Here is a 17,245-nt window from a genome sequence, read left to right on the forward strand (position 1 = left end):
GTCTCTCTCTCTGTCTCTCTGCCCCTCCCCCGCTCACATGCACTTTCTCGCAAAATAAATAATAAAACCATTAAAAAATAGGAAAATCTGAACAAGATTCAACTGGTGGATTACATTGTGTCAATAACCTGCTTGTGACACTGTTGTGGTTTACAGGTATTATTATCTTGGCAAAAACTGGATAAAATGTCACGTGGATCTCCCCATGTTATTTCTTACAACTGCATGTGAATGTATAATGGTCTCCAAAAAGGTTAAACTGTATATAATACACATGTAATAAGATATAAATTAACCTTTTTATAATTTATACAGTATTTTGTAATAGGAAATTACTAAGACCATAGGAACATTAAAACAAAGTTTGGAAAGCTCTAATCACAGCATTCCAGTAGAAAGAGACGTGAGGCAAGTAAAATCACTAATGTGTGTTGCAGGAGTTTGGAAATCACTACCTTGACTGTGTAAAAAGGGGTGGGGAGTGGGGAACAACTTTTCCAAAGCTAAGTCAGCAAGTTCCTGGTGTGACAATGCTGCGTCCTGAATCATGCAATGAAAGATCTCACCATTCTTTTGCCCAATCCGCTCTGCTTATTATATCGTAAGAAACAGACATCTTCCCGAAAAATAATTTGACAGTATGCAGTTAAGAGCCTTACTATTAGACCCTCGAGTCCAGAAACTCCACCTCCAGGAACCGATTTTAAAACTATTCAGAAAGGCAAGGTTTTCTGTACATGGATGTTCAATGAGACCCTGTTCACAACAGTGAAAAATTGGAGACATCCTAAATTTCCAGAATAGGGATGATGTTAGTAAATGTTGGCATGTGCACGTGGAAAAAAAAAATGTGATAGGTATCGAAAACCACATTTAAGAAGAATCTTAGTAACATGAGAACACGCACAAGATATAGAATAAGAAATCAGGTGTGAAAATGCGTATATATTATACACACAACACATAGTATGAGCTTAAATTGTTAAGTATCTGGATAAGGGTGATTTCTATATACATCTTTGTATTTTCACAAATTTCTACAATAAACGTGATTTGCTTTGACCATCTTGAAGTGAATATGTTTTTGTCGGCTTTTTAAAACTCTTCCCCCATAAAGTAAATAAAATAATGGTTTATGAACAAATGTCCTCAGAGCAGACCTAGTCCTGGTGAATGGATTTACAGAATCTTCTGGACTCCCCTCTCATCCAAGCACAGTGGGACAGGAGCTTTAAAAACACACTAGCTCACTTTCATGGGGGATTTTCAACAAATCTTTGAGAGGGACGTTATAATTTGTATTTTGCAAACGATGATGCTAACATTCAGGGAGGTTAAGTAACTTCCCCCGGGCTTGTGCAGCTTGTGATTAATGAGAAAAGGAAATCCTCAAAATCAGGTCTGTCTGGCTCCAGATTTCACAACTCTCCCCCGGTAGGGCACAGTCAAGGAGCCACGTGAGAAAAAAGCAGCCAGGTTTCCTGGCGGGTGACCTACCGTGCGTCGGGGCTCCAACCAGCAGCACCTGTTTCCGGGTCCCATTCACCATCACGTGACCACTTGACAAGGAAGTACCCAGCTTCCCCATTGCCTGTGAAATGCAAGGAGTCAGTACGGTACAACTCAAAGAACCCTCCGTGGCGCCCCCTGTCCTGGGGAGGGAGCAGCGGCCATACCTTGTCTCCAGAAATGGTGAACCAGCTTTGGCAATTTGGCGGGAAATAGCCATACACCCGTCCGAGGCTCTGTTTCTCATCCTGAGTGCGGTACAAATGGCCCAGGCTGGAATGAAGCAGGCGGGGGTCAGCTGCTGGGGCCCGGGATTAAGAACTGACCGGGTGTTCAGGTCCAGGACGAGCAAAGAGAAGCCCCCTCTTCCCCACCCCGCCCCCCCTCCCCGGGATCCTTGGCATGGGAGCAGGGGTGGCTTCCAGAGCGAATCCCAGTATTAAGACTCTCCAGGTCCGGGGCTCACCACTCGGCCTCCCAGCTGACGGCAGGTATAGGGAGGTCTACGGTCACGGCTGAACGGTGCTCCCCCAAAATTCGCATGTTGGAGTCCTAACCCCAGCACCTCAGATTATGTATATTTGGAGATAGGGTCTTTAAGGCGGTAGTTATGTTACAATGAGGTCATGAGGGTGGGGCCCTAATGCAATCTGACTGGTGTCCTTGTAAGAACAGAAAGACCAGGGAGGCGCACGGAAAAGAGGCCGTATGAGGATGGAGAGGCGGCCCTCTGCAAGCCAAGGAGAGCCCTCAACCCTGCCAATACCTTGACCTTGGGTTTCCGGTCTCCGGAACGGTGAGAAAATGACTTCCTGTGCCTTACGCTACCCAGTCTGGGGCACGCTGTCACGGCAGCCTGGCAAACGGATGCGCCTCTCTACCTCGTTCTTAAACTTCTAAGGAGGAGGATTTGCAACCTCGCCCCGGAGCCTTCTTCGCTTTTCCTCGCAGGGTAAGGCCTCGGCCCCTGTGTCTGAGCCCCACCCTTCCGCGGGCTCCCACGGCGGCCTCGGGTGCCCACCGGTCCCCGGCCCCACCCCGGGCGCTTGCCTGTTGCTGTTCTTCCAGGTCGGGCTCCCGACCAACAGCAACGTCCTGTTGTCCACGCTGAGCCCGTGCAGGGAGTAGCCTAGCCAGGAGAAGTCCTCCTCGCCCCTCGCCATCCAGTCGGCCGCCTCCACGTCCAGCTTTTCTACGCGAGACCACCAGCGCCGTTTACCCCACACGGGAGGGGGGGCGCCGAGTTTTTGCCGGAGCTCTCAGGTACCCCCCAAGCTGTTCGCAGGGCCCCCACCGTCAGAAATGGATCCCCCGCTTCACACGAGAAGGAAATCTCCAGAGCTCGCTTCTGTGGCGCACAGGATGCGATACGGACGGGGTGGGGGGGGGGGCGGGGCAGGCATCCCTGGGATGCCTTCGGGCTTCCCACGCTTCCACAGAGATACTCTGCCAACAACCCACCGGCCCCCTTGGATCTGGACCTAGAAGCTGGATCCCTTTCTGTACATCCTGTGACTCTGTCCACAGCACCTGCGGGAACACCCACCAGACTAAACGCTGGTAGATTTCAGCGACATGATCACGGAGCGAGGAAGAAAGGACACGAGGCCACGTGCACCAGCACAGACTAGAGCTGGGAGGCCTCCGCCCCCCACCCCCCCACCCCCCCACCCCCCCAACAGGCGTTACCTTTGCCGCTCCCGTCGGGGCCGGAATGAAATGCAGCTACCATGCCCTTCTGTTTCCCTCCGCCCGGTGCAAAGGGGGAGCCCATCACCAGATCGGGCGCGCCGTCGCCATTCACATCCGCGGCCAAGAGCGTCCAGCCCAGGTTACAGTAGGTGTCCTGTAGGGGAGACCAGGAAACTGCGTGACTCCCAGAGGCCGACGGCGGGATGCGGCGAGGTCCGGTTCGCCGCCCTCGGCCAAGGCGCAGACGTACCTGGCAGGTGATGGTGACGTTGGGGCGAGAAGACATCCCTCCTCGTGTGGGGCCGAAGTAGACGTACACGGCACCCTAGGCAAGGCAAGGCAAGGCAAGGCACGGGGCGGTCGGGAGGCTTGGGTGGTGAGCCCAGAGCCCCAAAGAAGAGCAGGAGACGCAGGAACGGTGGTAACATAAGCCACACGAGTCCCTACTGTCAGGAGCTCAGTGACGGAGGGAAACCCGGCCCACGCATCTGCTGCTGGGCTGAGACGGTTTTGAGGTCACCTCCATCAGACTGGTGGAGCCCCCGACACGGACACAGTCACTGTCACTCATCTGTGCGTGCCACCCACACCTGTCCGTGCGTTCGCAGGACCACTCGCCCGCCGCCCCCGTTCGAGGCCAGCTCGGTTCCCGGCTCCTCCGTGGGGCCTCCCCTGACCCAGCCCATCAGTCCTCTGGACACGACTCGCGTGTGCCTCGAGACACACACGCCGTGCCATCACTCTGTGACGCAGACCATTTCCTGTCCTCTCACTTGCTGGTCTCCATCCTCATTCGTTCTAGAAGCATTTATGTGCCACTTTGGGCCAAGCACAGGAGGAACCATGATAAATAACAACACTCTGTCCTCCCGAAAAGCTAGCAAGCGGGCAATGACAACACCACGGCATGAGGGGCAGAGGGTGCCGTGTGAGGCCGGGAAGTGTCACCCACACTGGGGTTTGGGGGACAGTTCCGGCACGGGTCTCATGTGGCCTCTAAAGGAAAAGGGGAAAAAAGGACTTTCCAGCAGGGAGGGAGCTGCCCAAGCTGGGTGCTCGTGTGCAGGGGCCTGTGGGCCCAGGAGTAGAGGGGGGAGGGCAGAGGGTGAGCTCGCGGCAGGCGGTGGGGTGAGGGGGGGGTTGGTGATGAAGGGCCTTTGACCTTTGTGCTCACACATGGCACAGAAGCTGGGCCTGCCGTGCACGGGGTACACGCAGACAAAAGCCCACATCCCAGGACTGGATCTGGGCAAGGAACAGGGACGGGGTGGGGTCTGTGCATGAGCGGGAAGATCCGGGGAGGTCACCACTCTGCTGGGATGACGGGGCCTCCGGATCGGCTGGAATCTCCGTCCCCCTCCAGCATCCAGCATCTGAGGGGGTCGGGGGAGTAATTTCTGGTGGATTGAAGCCACGCTAAGGCCAGCAAGGCAGGGACTAGGTGGCACCTGGTAACCTGTGGTCACGTCAGGGACCCCAACTGGGGGACCCGAGATCATCTCCCTGCACACACTGCGGCCGACACACTTGGCTGTCCGCTTCCTGCGGAGGCTCTGTCCAGCCGGGCCTCCCGCCCTGGCCTCCCCCCTGCCCCCCCGCCCCCCCGCCCCCCCCCCACCCCCAGCATCAGCCTTACTTTGTAGGTGAGCTGCTCGGAGCCCACGGATGGGGCTCCCACGGCCAGGTCAGGCACGCCGTCCTTGTTAAAGTCCAACACGGCCAAGGCCGAGCCGAACCGACCTGAGGGCTGAAGAGACACGAGTGACGCCCCCAGGCCGAGCCACAACCTTCAAAGCACACAGGACTCCCCGGGAATACAGAGACCCAGACCCCTGCCCTGGAGCCCCAGGGCCCAGGAAGGAAGCAGCAACCTGTGACACTCCTGAGATGCCCAGACTCCCCGCTGGGCGGCTCTGCCCTAAGGACATTTTTGGCAAGCCTGTCTTGCTTTAAGGGCGGGGGGGGGGGGGGGGGGGGTGCCAGGAAGAAGAGGGTCCGTCCTCACAAGTTGCAGAGTTAGAAACCGGTCTAATGTACATTCTGCCCCACGTTCAGGGCCAAACTCCCCCTGGGAAGCATCCAAAATGATCATCGCACCCACCAGCAACAACAGCTAATGTCTGATGAGCACTCAGGATGTTCTAGAGCCACACGATGGCCAGAGCAGGGGCCACGAGCTAAACGTGGCTCTTACAGTTAAAGTAATTCGCACCGAACACGTTAAAAATTCAGCTCCCCAGAGGCACCAGCTGCCTGGCAAGTTCTCAAGAGCCGATGCACCTAGTGGCCCTCCGACTGGACGGCATAGCTACAGGATGTCGCTACAGAAAGTTCTGGACAACACTGCTGAGGACCCCGTTCTAAGCACCTTACACGGACTAGGGCAGGCACATTTATTAATCCCCCCGTTCTCGGTTTACAGGTAGAAAACTCAACCCGGTCAGGGACAATTTTCTTCCAAGGTGGATTTCCTAGACCTTTCATCCCCCACCCTCTGGAACCAGCCTCAACCCAAACGCAACTCCCTTCGTCCTCCCGTTCTTACACAACTTCTAGAACAATGACCAGTCTTGCACAAGTGAGTGGTTTGCCACATACACACGGCCCAGAGTCCGCATCAATTATGTACTGGCTCATGGCGCTACACCCACGTGCATGGTGCCTCTGAAGACTGCCCCTTCCTGCGAGGCGGGAACTCGACAGACTAGAAAGGAATGCTCCAGGGCACAAAGCACGTGGGCCACGAGGAAGGGGCCACGACAGATGCATTTCACCCTACAGACAAGGACACAGAAAGGCTCACTGCAGACTCGGGCTGGACCGAAGGAGTCCCCTCCCTAGTCCCCGCCTTCCTCTGGCCATCTTCCTTCTCCTCGCAGGTCACTGGGAGACAAGAACACAGAGCTGCCCCCTCCACGTCCCAAGTGCGTGACACTTGACTGTCCCCAGGCGGCAGCCGCCGCTCTCGCTCCCCGTCTGCAGGAGCCCAAAGGGTTAGACCCTACCCAAAAGGCTGACACGGGAGTGGCTTTGTGAAGAAGTCAGGAGCAAACAGCAACGGGCAGACTGATTTCGGAGCTTTCTCGTGTGGTGTCAGAAGGTTCCAAAAAATGCTGTCCCTCCGGGACTGTGTAACCTCGCACACCGGCCAGCCGACTTCGGACAAACGCTCACATACAGGGCCCCTTCCGTCAGGTCAGGTCCTAAACCCCGTGCTTTTCATTTGTGGACATGGGTCCAAGAACGTTGTCATCTGGTTTGGTCTCCACAGCATTAACTCGACAGCAGGGGGTTTTGCCATTTACCCGGGACAGGAACCAGCTTCTGATCCAAGTCTGGGGCCCCCTCCCCCGGTGCTTGGTATTCGGAGCACGCAGTCCTGCCCCAGCTCCCACACTCGTCTGTGCCAAGGAGCGTGGCTGCAGACAGCTCTTGTGAGAACGAATGCCAGTCAGGTCCCGGGGGAACCTTCCAGGCTCCTGGCGCTCCCAAGAGGGGTCAATGCAGACTCCGTGCCGAACATCCATATAGCCCGTGTGGGATTTTTCTGCTGATGAACCACTTAAAACCAAGGAATGAGGGGCACCCGGGTGGCTCAGTCAGTTAAGCCTGACTTCAGCTCAGGTCATGATCTCACGGTCTGTGAGTTCGAGCCCCGCGTCGGGCTCTGTGCTGACAGCTCGGAGCCTGCTTCAGATTCTGCGTCCCCCCCTCTCTCTGCCCCTCCTCCATTAGCACTCTGTCCCTCTCTCTGCCTCTTCCCTGCTCACGTGCTGTCTGTCGCTCTCAAAACTAAAAACAAGCATTTAAAATAAGCATCGGCCACCGGCTGTGTGTTGCTATCGTCATTCTCGTGACTGGCTGTTCACTCTGGAGACTCAGCCGAGAAAGACAGGCAGTGGCTTATGGACACCAAAAGGAAAAACTGGAGATGGGCGCCTCACCTCGAAGCCCTCCAGGATCACGTGGGCCTCCTTGTCAAGATCCAGGTCGATGGGGGGCAGGCCCAGGTCGTTGCCGTAGAGGAGGTACACGCGGCCGACCTGGACGTGGCCGGGGCGGCTGTATCCCGGAGCGCCCACCACCAGGTCGCCGTGCCCGTCCTGGTTGAGGTCAGCTGAGGTCATTGCCCTGCGGGGAAGAAGAGAGGACCCCCCCGCAGTATCTGCTGAGAACTATGGGTAAGACGGTCTCCTGTGTCCCGCCTCCCTAGAACTTCCTCTTGTTGACTTCTTCACCCTGCCTGACTGCGGAGAGCATTCACGTCTGAGTTTACGTTGTTCGTGTGTTCGGTCTTGCTCTCCAAGAAACACAACAACGACGACGACACTGAGGCCACCAAGGCCTCTGGGCATTTCTGGGCCCTATGACCTGAGCAGGTGAAAAGCATCTTCACAGAGCCTCAGGTCCTCTATGCAAAACCCAGAATAGCTGTGCACGGTCCTGAGCTCGCCTGGCAAGAGAGGACAACTGCACCCAGCCCGTGGCACGGGCTCTGACAGGTCAGGTAACAAACGGACACGAACTGAGTCTGGGACAAACGTGTTAAGTATACATGCTATCTCTACCTTAGCTGCACGGGGTGCCGTGTGCTGTGAAAAATACTAACTGTTCAATGTAGTTAGTAGATCTTGCTTTCTTTTTTTTAAGTTTATTCATTTATTTTTGAAAGAGAGCGAGACAGCACAAGCAAGGGGAGGGGCAGAGAGAGAGAGAGAGAGAGAGAGAGAGAGAAAACACGGCATGAACCCGTGAGATCATGACCTGAGCCCAAATCAAGAGCCAGACACTTAGGCGACTGAGCCCCCCCAGGCGCCCTAGTGGGTGATTCTAAATGAGAATCTATGAAGGAGCAGGTACAGAAGTAGACAAACCCAAAGGTTCAAAGGTCTTTGCTGGGGCAGCTAGAAAGACCAGAGATCATCTGTTTATTCTCGTTCTTATGGCCACAAAAGGAATAAAAGGCAGAACAGAGGGAGACAAGTAGTTTCCAAGGGGCTGACAGGCACCAGGGAGACACTGCTGTTCCCTGCGCTCTGAGGCTGGGTGCAGGGGAGAGACCTCCGGCTTCACTGCTGCTCCCCCACCCCCACACCCCCCTGTCCTCACACACCCCCCCCATGTGACCGCAAGCCTAGCAGGAGGCCTCCTTTGGCTCCTTCGGGAAGGTGGCCACGAGGAGCCATTATGCACGACTGAACGGCCAGTAAAAACAACATTCACCCCCCATTCCTGTGCTGGGGCTGCATGCGTTAGTGGCCCAAAAAAGAAGAGCTGTCAGTAAATGTTTCCAAGGGAAACAATGTCTTACGGATTTAAGGAGCGTGGCTTAAAAAAGAAGTGTCCCCAAACCTCCAGAAAACAATCACTTCTATATACTGGGGCTCGGTTTCGGTTGATTATTAAAATCAGAGGCATCCCCAACATTGTATTTATAATTACCATGGTTTACTAGGCTTTTGTCATATGAAGTTAGGATATTCCGATCACTGGATTAGCCATCTGTTCATATGCTTCTAATGTCATTAGATTCCCAAACGTCTGTGACATTAGGTCTTCAAGAACATTGAAGCTTTGCAAATATTCTGTAATACTTTATTGTTGTAATTATTCAGTCAGGTGAAACCTCCTTGTATTTAAACACATTTTCACCAATTTTAAGGAGATCGTGGTTATTGGGTTTTGAAAATTTTTTTAATGTATGTTATTTTGAGAGAGAGTCCGAGCAGGGGAGGGGCAGAGAGAGAGAGAGAGAGAGAGAGACAGACAGACAGACAGACAGACAGATCCAAAGCAGGCTCCAGGGTCCAGGCTGTCAACATAGAGCCTGATGCGGGGCTTGAACCCACGAACCGTGAGATCATGACCTGAGCCAAAGTCAGACGCTTAGCTGACTGAGCCACCCAGGTGCCCCAAGTGGTTATTATAAAGATGAAATTAAATTAATATTTTTGTCGATGGTGACCGGAATGGTATATGAGGTGCCAACAGGTGCCATCCGAAATCCGTTCAACGACTGAAAGTCATGCTGATGATAGCATTCAGGAATAGGAGAAACTTCCACCTACCAACCGAGTCTGGCATAGGGAGAAGACAGGAAGTAAGAAGCCAAGGGGTTGGAGACGTGCTTCAGCGACTGCTGAGAGCCGCCCGTGAACATTGTCCGTATGTTCCTCTCCAGAGCCTGGTACGCAAAAGTAAGGGAATCCTGGAAAACAAAATTAGCACAGGCAGGTAAAGACACATGGCATCATCGGCAAAACTATTATTTCTTGTCAAAAGTATTAGACTGTCTAAGGGAAGCCAGTCTTGACAAGTGCTAAATAAATAAATAAATAAATACATAAATAAAGCGCTGATTCTAATCAATAGCTAAGACCACTTGGGATGCGCAGTCAGGGCAGGCCAATCACTATCCCAGTATGTGGGGGGGGGGGCAGTTACAGCCCCAGGTCTCACGCCAGCGGGTAAGGAAGTTTGCTGGGGCTTAGCCTGAACCCAAGTCAGGATGGTCTGTGCTCTGTGTTAACCTGAAGAACAGAACGAAAGAAAGCTAATGGATTAAAATAGCTTAAAAGTTCATTCAATATGGAACTGATTGTGTATCTGTGTGTCTATGTGCAGGGGCATGTCTACGTGTGTATCTATGGGTGTGTGCGTGCAGATCTCTGTGTGTGTGTGCGCGTCGTGTGTGTGCATTTCTGTGTCCGTGTGTGCGTGTCTGTGCATATTTTCACCCCCAAGAACTGGACCACCACCGAGATGCCCAAAACACCCTCCGAACCACAGCAGGTAGAGGCGCGTCAGGCGGGAGAGCTCAGCTGCAAAGCACTGGAGCGGGGACCCGGCCGTCCGTGTGGGATGCTCAGCTGTTCGTAACTTGCTCGCGCACCCAAGCGGCCCTGAATAATCCGGCCACATACCAGATCCGTCCAAGCCCAGGGGATACAACTCTAAATCCACCTGAGGGCGTCACGAGACCAGACCAGAATTCCGAGGCCTGCCCCGGGCGGAGTGGCATCGGCCAGAGCAGGGGGACAGCCCCTCGCAGCTCGGGCTCCAGAGAAGAGCCCACTGAGGGCCCTGCAGGAAGGGCCCGTGCCTCCTGGTTTTCCCATCCAGCCCCCCTGGCGGGCTGCACACAGACGCCCAGCCTAATGCCCAGCTCTGCCTTGCTCGTTCAGCCAGGAAGCATTTAATCAGCACCTGCTGCGTGCCAGGCACCACGACAGGCCTCAGGAACATAAAGTGTTTCTCTTACAGGACTTCCCTTTTTATGAAGGGGATCCAAGTAACTAGGACAAGAGGATAAGTGCGTGACAGAGGATCCCGGGTCAGGACTGGCTGTGTAATTTGTGGAGCCCAGTGCAAAATGGAAGCACAGAGCCCCTAGTTCAACAGTGAGTAGGAATTTTAAGGCAGCAACAGCAGAGCGCTAACCCAGGTAAGGGGCCCTTCTCGGGGCGGCTGCAGCCCGTCCCCCGTGTCGGCACTGCTTGCACCCCCACAGAACAGACCCGCCCAGGCCCTTGCCCAACTCCCAGAGGCGCCGTTTAGACGACGTCGCATGAACCCTTCTCCCGGCGTTAAGAGCTCTTTCACAGTCCAGTGCCTTCCCAAACCTCTCCGAGTACCTTGTATCCCGTCTTGTTTTCCAGGCCAAAAAGTCTACTCGTATTTCCAAATATCCCCCAAACTTTCCCAACCCACAGAGATACATGCTCACTGATGAAGTATAATCTCCTGTTCAAGGCCTAAGTCAAAGAGGGAAGTTTTGTCTCACAGGCAGAGTATTGCCCACCCGCGTGTCATTTGTTGCATACTACGTACATATGATTATCTGTGTACTTATCACCCCAATTAGACACCTTTTCTCAAGGTCACAGTCTATTTCCCTTTCATCTTACACACCCAGTTGAGTGTCTGACACTTAACTTTTTTTTATTATTAATTTTTGAGGGACTGAGAGCATCAGCAGGGGAAGGTGAGAGAGAGTGAGTTTGAGAGAGTTTGAGAGAGTTTGAGAGAGAGAGAGAGAGAGAGAGAGACATAGAATCTGAAGCAGGCTCCAGGCTCTGAGCTGTCAACACAGAGTCCCACGCGGGGCTCCAACCCACGAACTGTGAGATCGTGACCAGAGCCGAAGTTGGACGCTTAACTGACTGAGCCACCCAGACGCCCCAAATTGTCTGACACTTAAAAGATGATCGCATGGATGGATTTCATATGCAGCATCCACCAGGGCCACCTCAGGCTCCGCGGGACTTGCCAAAGGCCACAAAGGTCCAGACTCACATCTCAGGACGTCTCTGGAGAAAACCAGATTTGGAGGCCAAGGGTATTTGCTGGCCTGGAGGCGCACAGGGCACTCGGTGAACAAGTAAACAGCCAGTACGTCTGCAGGTCAAGATCGCAGTGGGCAGCTCACACCCTCCCCGCCCCCCCATAGCAACAGAAAACTCGTACCGAGGTCCAGGAATCCACGCGGAAGAACACTCCTCTTTCAGTATAGTTTATATTTTTTCCAGTCTCTTTAGTGAGGGACGCAGTCAAATTCCTATGGAAATCACTTTTCTGTACTTTGGAGCTGCTGGAAGGGAGAACCACAAAATGGGACAGACTGAGGAAACAACAGGCCCCCGAACGATGGACGTGAAGTCAGGTCCATCTCGGGTGAAAGACCATGAAATCCTATCATCTGGAAGGTGAAAGAGAAAAACCTTCCCAGGACATTGCACAGAATTTTACTGAACACATTTCCAAGGTTTAAGAGCCGGTGCTTATAGAAAACTACTTCCTGGAGCCTCAAACTCTTCTGGTATAAAAGGTGTAAAGTTCTTCCAGATTACTAAAAATAACAACAACAACAAGACGGGATTTTCAGCATTTCATGCAAATGGTCAAGAGATAGTCAGTAGGTGGGGCGCCCGGGTGGCTCAGGTGAGCGTCCGACTTCAGCTCAGGTCATGATTTCGTGGGTTCGCGAGTCAGAGCTTCGGATTCTGTGTCTCCCTCGCTCTCTCTGCCCCTCCCCCGCTCATACCCTGTCTCTCAAAAATAAACATTAAAAAAAGACTACTTAAAAAAAAAGAAATGGTAGGTGCTTGGGACGCCGGTATCCAGGCACCCGGATTTATCTTCAAAGACACGCTGGAATGAACCATGCAATAAAAGTACGTTTTCAAAGTCATATATTTTTTTTTTAATTTTTTTTCAACGTTTATTTATTTTTGGGACAGAGAGAGACAGAGCATGAACGGGGGAGGGGCAGAGAGAGAGGGAGACACAGAATCGGAAACAGGCTCCAGGCTCCGAGCCATCAGCCCAGAGCCCGACGCGGGGCTCGAACTCACAGACCGCGAGATCGTGACCTGGCTGAAGTCGGACGCTTAACCGACTGCGCCACCCAGGCGCCCCCAAAGTCATATATTTTAAGAGGCAACAAACCAGACGCGCAGAGGAGCGGGACAGAGCAGCTGGGAAACGGGAGTGAACGCAGGGGCCCACGTACAACGCCAGCCGGTGTAGGGACTCTGACGCCCTAGCCATTACGAGCTCGAGCCAGAGGCATCCAATTCAGTTACATTAAAAAAACAAAGGCTTACCTCATTTAAATAAATTAAACTGTGAGGGCTTAACTCTCCTGTTCTGCGGCTCTACACTCTCTCTCTTTCACTGCAGCGGCGTCCGAGTATCTACCCCTCGCTCACCCTGAAATATCCACGGAAACACCACTTCGCCGTCGAGGGTTCTCCTGTGACGGGGTCAGGGCACTCCATGGTACGTCCCTCCTGACACTTGAGACTATCTACGAGTTTTGTTCAGTGCCCATCTCCCTGCCGGACACATACCCTGGGGCGCAGGAACCGTCTCTGTCCTGCTCACGACGAGGCCTCAAAGCCTAAACCAGCCCCTGGAGCCAGCGAGGAGGAAACACCCTCTCGTTACTGACGTGCAGAATACGAACACGCTTAGTAAGCGCACGTGGTCGGGACGGGGCCCCACGGGGACCCAGAATACAAGTCGGGCCCTCTGGCCCCCCTCCTCAGGAACCACCTGACCATCTTCTGCTCACCCGGTCTCCTCGAGGAATACCCAGATTTCACCCTGAGCAAGTAAAGGTGATGAGTACTAACAGCGATAGTAATAAAACCATGAACTACCATTTTTACTCCTTAGCGAGCGACTCTCTGATATGCTAATTGCTTTACATCCATGCTGGCACGAAATCCAGGCCATGATTCTGGGAATATGGACCTATGTTTTTTTCTATCTTGCCAGGAGGAGGAAGTCGCACCTCAAAAAAAATTAAGCAACTTGCTTGAAAGATCACACGGCTGTAAGTGACGGACTCACGCACCTACCTGTCTACAGATCCTGTCTTCGTGTCTACCGAGCGCCCCTCGGTGTGTTCCTTGTTCAGTTTGGATGTTGTTTCTCTATGAACAGGTTTGGAATCCACTTACCCCTGGGCGCTGGTTTGTTGGCCGCCGCAGGCAATGAACAGAGGGTTCTCGGGCAGACTGCAGTCACTGGGGACACAGACGAATCAGGCATTTTTCTACTACCTTCTTTCCAGGCATGAATTTTACTGAGAATCGGTGGTGCACTTGAAGCCGCGTCCAGAAGCCTTAGTCTAGAGGCGTTCGTGACGGAGCCAGACGGCACTGCTGAAGGACTGGGGGCCTCCGTGCTGAGGGTGTATGAGCCGACTGCAGGCAGCCCCACACCCTGGTCACCCCAGACCCCTCCCTGCGAGGAGGAGGAGAGGGACACAGGATCTAAAGCAGGCTCCAAGCTGTCGGCACAAAGCCCATTGTGGGGCTCTGAACCCGCCCCCCTCCCTCCTGTGCACCTGCTCTGGTCACCCCAGACTCACGCCGCCCTCCTCCCTCCCAGTGAACCTGTTCCACTACCCCATGCTATCATGAACCCTCTGGGAGTTGGAGACAAAAAGAAACGGATTCCCAACGGCACCCCTCTCCGCCCGATTATGCCCGCATATGCTCCAATAGGTCTTATTTTCTTCATCTCATTCCTTTAAAAACAAAGATTTATAAACTGACACGGCCACTAAGAGAACATAAGAGGTAAACTTTCCCTCTCCCTCTGGAAGGAAGCACTAAGCAAGGGAGTATTACATTACAAGAGTCTGTTCTAGGGGCACCTGGGTGGCTCAGTCGGTTGAGCATCTGACATCAGCTCAGGTCATGATCTCACAGTGCATGAGTTCAAGCCCCGTGTCAGGCTCTGTGCTGACAGCTCAGAGCCTGGAGCTGCTTTGGATTCTGTGTCTGCCTCTCTCCCTGTTCCTTCCCCAATCATGCTCTGTCTCTCTTCCTCTGTCTCTCTCAAAAATAAATAAACATTAAAAAAAAAATCATCTCTCTCAGGGCCAGCGTTCAGCTTCGGAAAAGGTTTTTCCTCAAATGCTCTGTTCTCCAACACCAGGATCGGGATGGCAGCCTTACAGCAAGAACGCTACAGTTACAAATCCTTTTTGAATTATGCAGAGCTCTGGCCGCAAACATAACTACCACTCTTCCGCTGTTTCTTCCAGAAGCCACACTAGGAGTTTCAAGCGACAAATCTGCTTTGGAAGATAATTATCAGGACGCTGAGAAATCCTTATAATATGACAGTGGACACACTGTTTCTCCCGCTCCTGAATTTGCCTCCTTTTTCTTTGGAGCCTTTCTCCATATTTCCACCAAGTTCCACAAACCCTGATGAATCTTTCTTTGTGTGTGAAGAGACAATCAATTCAAGGAATTTTCCGCCTTGATAAAGCAGAACGGAGATCAAGAGACAAATCTGTTCCTTCTCAAATAGTTCTCCTAATTAAAGAGTAAGGTTTAGGGGCACCTGGGTGGCTCAGTCAGTTAAGCGTACAACTTTGGCTCGGGTCATGATCTCACGGTTCATAGGTTCGAGCCCTGCGTTGGGCTGTGTGCTGACAGCTCAGAGCCTGGAGCCTGCTTCGGATTCTGTGTCTCCCTTTCTCTCTGCCCCTCCTTCCCCCCCCCAAAATAAACATTAAAAAATGTTTTAAGCATCTGAATCATAGGGGTCCCAAAAGATGGAGAGAGAGAAAAAGGGGTAGAAGATTTATGTGAGCAAATCGTAACAGAAAAGTTTCCTAACCTGGGGAAAGACACAGACATCAAAGTCCAGGAAGCACAGAGAACTCCCATTAGATTGAACAAAAATGAACTATCAACAAAGCGTATCATAGTCAAATGCACAAAACACTCAGGCAAGGAGAGAATCATGAAAGCAGCAAGGGAAAAAAAAGTCCTTAACCTACAAAAGAAGACAGATCAGGTTTGCAGCAGACTTATCCACAGAAACTGGCAGGCCAGAAAGGAGTGGCAGGATATATTCAACGTGCTGAATCGAAAAACCATGCAGCCAAGAATTCTTTATCCAGCAAGGCTGTCATTCAAAATAGAAGGAGAGATTAAAAGTTTCCCAGGCAAACAAAAATTAAAGGAGTTAGTGACCACTAAACCAGCCCTGCAAGAAATTTTAAGGGGGACTCTCTGAGGTGAGAAAAGATGAAACAAAACTTAAAGGACCGAAAGCAACAAAGACTAGAAAGGAACAGAGAATGCCACCAGAAACTCCAACTCTACAGGCAACACAATGGCAATAAATTCATATCTTTCAGTACTCACTCTAAATGTCAATGGACTAAACGCTCCAATCAAAAGACAGAGGGTATCAGAACAGATAAGAAAACAAGATCCATCTATATGCTGTTTACAAGAGACCCACTTTAGACCTAAACATGCGTTCAGATTGAAAGTAAGGGGATGGAGAACAATCTATCATGCTAATGGTCAACAAAAGAAAGCCGGAGTAGCCATACTTACTTATATCAGACAATCTAGACTTTAAAATAAAGACTGTATCAAGAGATGCAGAAGGGCATTATATCATAATTAAGGGGTCCATCCACCAAGAAGATCTAACGATTGTAAATATATATGCCCCCAAAAATGCAACCACTCAACTATATAAATCAATTAGTTACAAACATAAACAAATTCATTGATAATAATACCCTAATAGTAGGGGACTTCAGTACCCCACTGACAACAATGGACAGATCATCTAAGCAGAAAATCAACAAGGAAACAATGGCTTTGAATGACACACTGGATCAGATGGACTTAACAGATATATTCAGAACATTTCATCCTAAAGCAGTGGCATACACATTCTTCTCCAGTGCACATGGAATATTCTCCAGAATAGATCACATACTGGGACACAAATCAGCCCACAACAAGTACAAAAAGATCGAGATCATACCGTGCATATTTTCAGACCACAACACTATGAAACTTGAAATCACCCACAAGAAAAAAATTGGAAAGACAACAAATATTTGGAGGCTAAAGAACATCCTACTAAAGAATGAATGGGCTAACCAAGAAGTTAAAGAGGAAATTAAAAAGTACATAGAAGCCAATGAAAATGATAGCACCACAACCCAAAACTGCTGGGATGCAGCAAAGGAGGTCAAAGAGGAAAGTAGATAGCAATCCAGGCCTTCCTAAAGAAGGAAGAAAGGTCACAGATACATAACCTAACCTTACACCTTAAAAAGCTGGAAAAAGAAGAGCAAATAAAACCCCAAACCAGAAGAATACAGGAAATAATAAAGATTAGAGCAGGAATCAATGCTATCAAAACCAAAAATAACAGAATATATCAATGAAACGAGGAGCTGGTTCTTTGAAAAAATTAACAAAATTGATAAGCCCCTAGCCAGTTTGGTCAAAAAGAAAAAGGAAAGGACCCAAGTAAATAAAATCAAGAATGAAATAGGAGAGATCACAACCAACATAGCAGAAATATGAACAACAAGGGGCACCTGGGTGGTTCAGTCAGTTAAGCGTCCGACTTGGGCTCAGGTCATGATCTCACAATTCACAAGTTCAAGCCCCACGTCAGGCTCTGTGCTGACAGCTCAGAGCCTGAAGCCTGCTTTGGATTCTGTGTCTCCCCCTCTCTGCCCTTCTCTGCTCATGCTCTG

General features: G+C 51.5%; 1 protein-coding gene across 1 annotated transcript in view; it reads right to left on the reverse strand.

Moving 5' to 3' along the window:
- GPLD1 (glycosylphosphatidylinositol specific phospholipase D1) overlaps window positions 1–17,245 on the reverse strand; it is a 64,152-nt gene that overhangs the window by 10,942 nt on the left and 35,965 nt on the right. Inside the window, exons 11-20 of the mRNA XM_047102610.1 lie at window positions 13,668–13,733; window positions 11,668–11,788; window positions 9,270–9,409; window positions 7,146–7,332; window positions 4,838–4,948; window positions 3,452–3,526; window positions 3,199–3,355; window positions 2,560–2,701; window positions 1,677–1,782; window positions 1,498–1,591 (exon numbers count right to left, since the gene is read on the reverse strand). Coding sequence (XP_046958566.1) covers window positions 1,498–1,591; window positions 1,677–1,782; window positions 2,560–2,701; window positions 3,199–3,355; window positions 3,452–3,526; window positions 4,838–4,948; window positions 7,146–7,332; window positions 9,270–9,409; window positions 11,668–11,788; window positions 13,668–13,733 — 1,199 coding nt within the window. The remainder of the gene's footprint in view (window positions 1–1,497; window positions 1,592–1,676; window positions 1,783–2,559; window positions 2,702–3,198; window positions 3,356–3,451; window positions 3,527–4,837; window positions 4,949–7,145; window positions 7,333–9,269; window positions 9,410–11,667; window positions 11,789–13,667; window positions 13,734–17,245) is intronic.

The sequence above is a fragment of the Lynx rufus genome, unplaced genomic scaffold (genome assembly GCF_022079265.1).
Source record: "Lynx rufus isolate CCGP_SWC_20201006 ecotype Redwood Valley unplaced genomic scaffold, mLynRuf1.p SCAF_6, whole genome shotgun sequence".
NCBI lineage: Eukaryota > Metazoa > Chordata > Mammalia > Carnivora > Felidae > Lynx > Lynx rufus.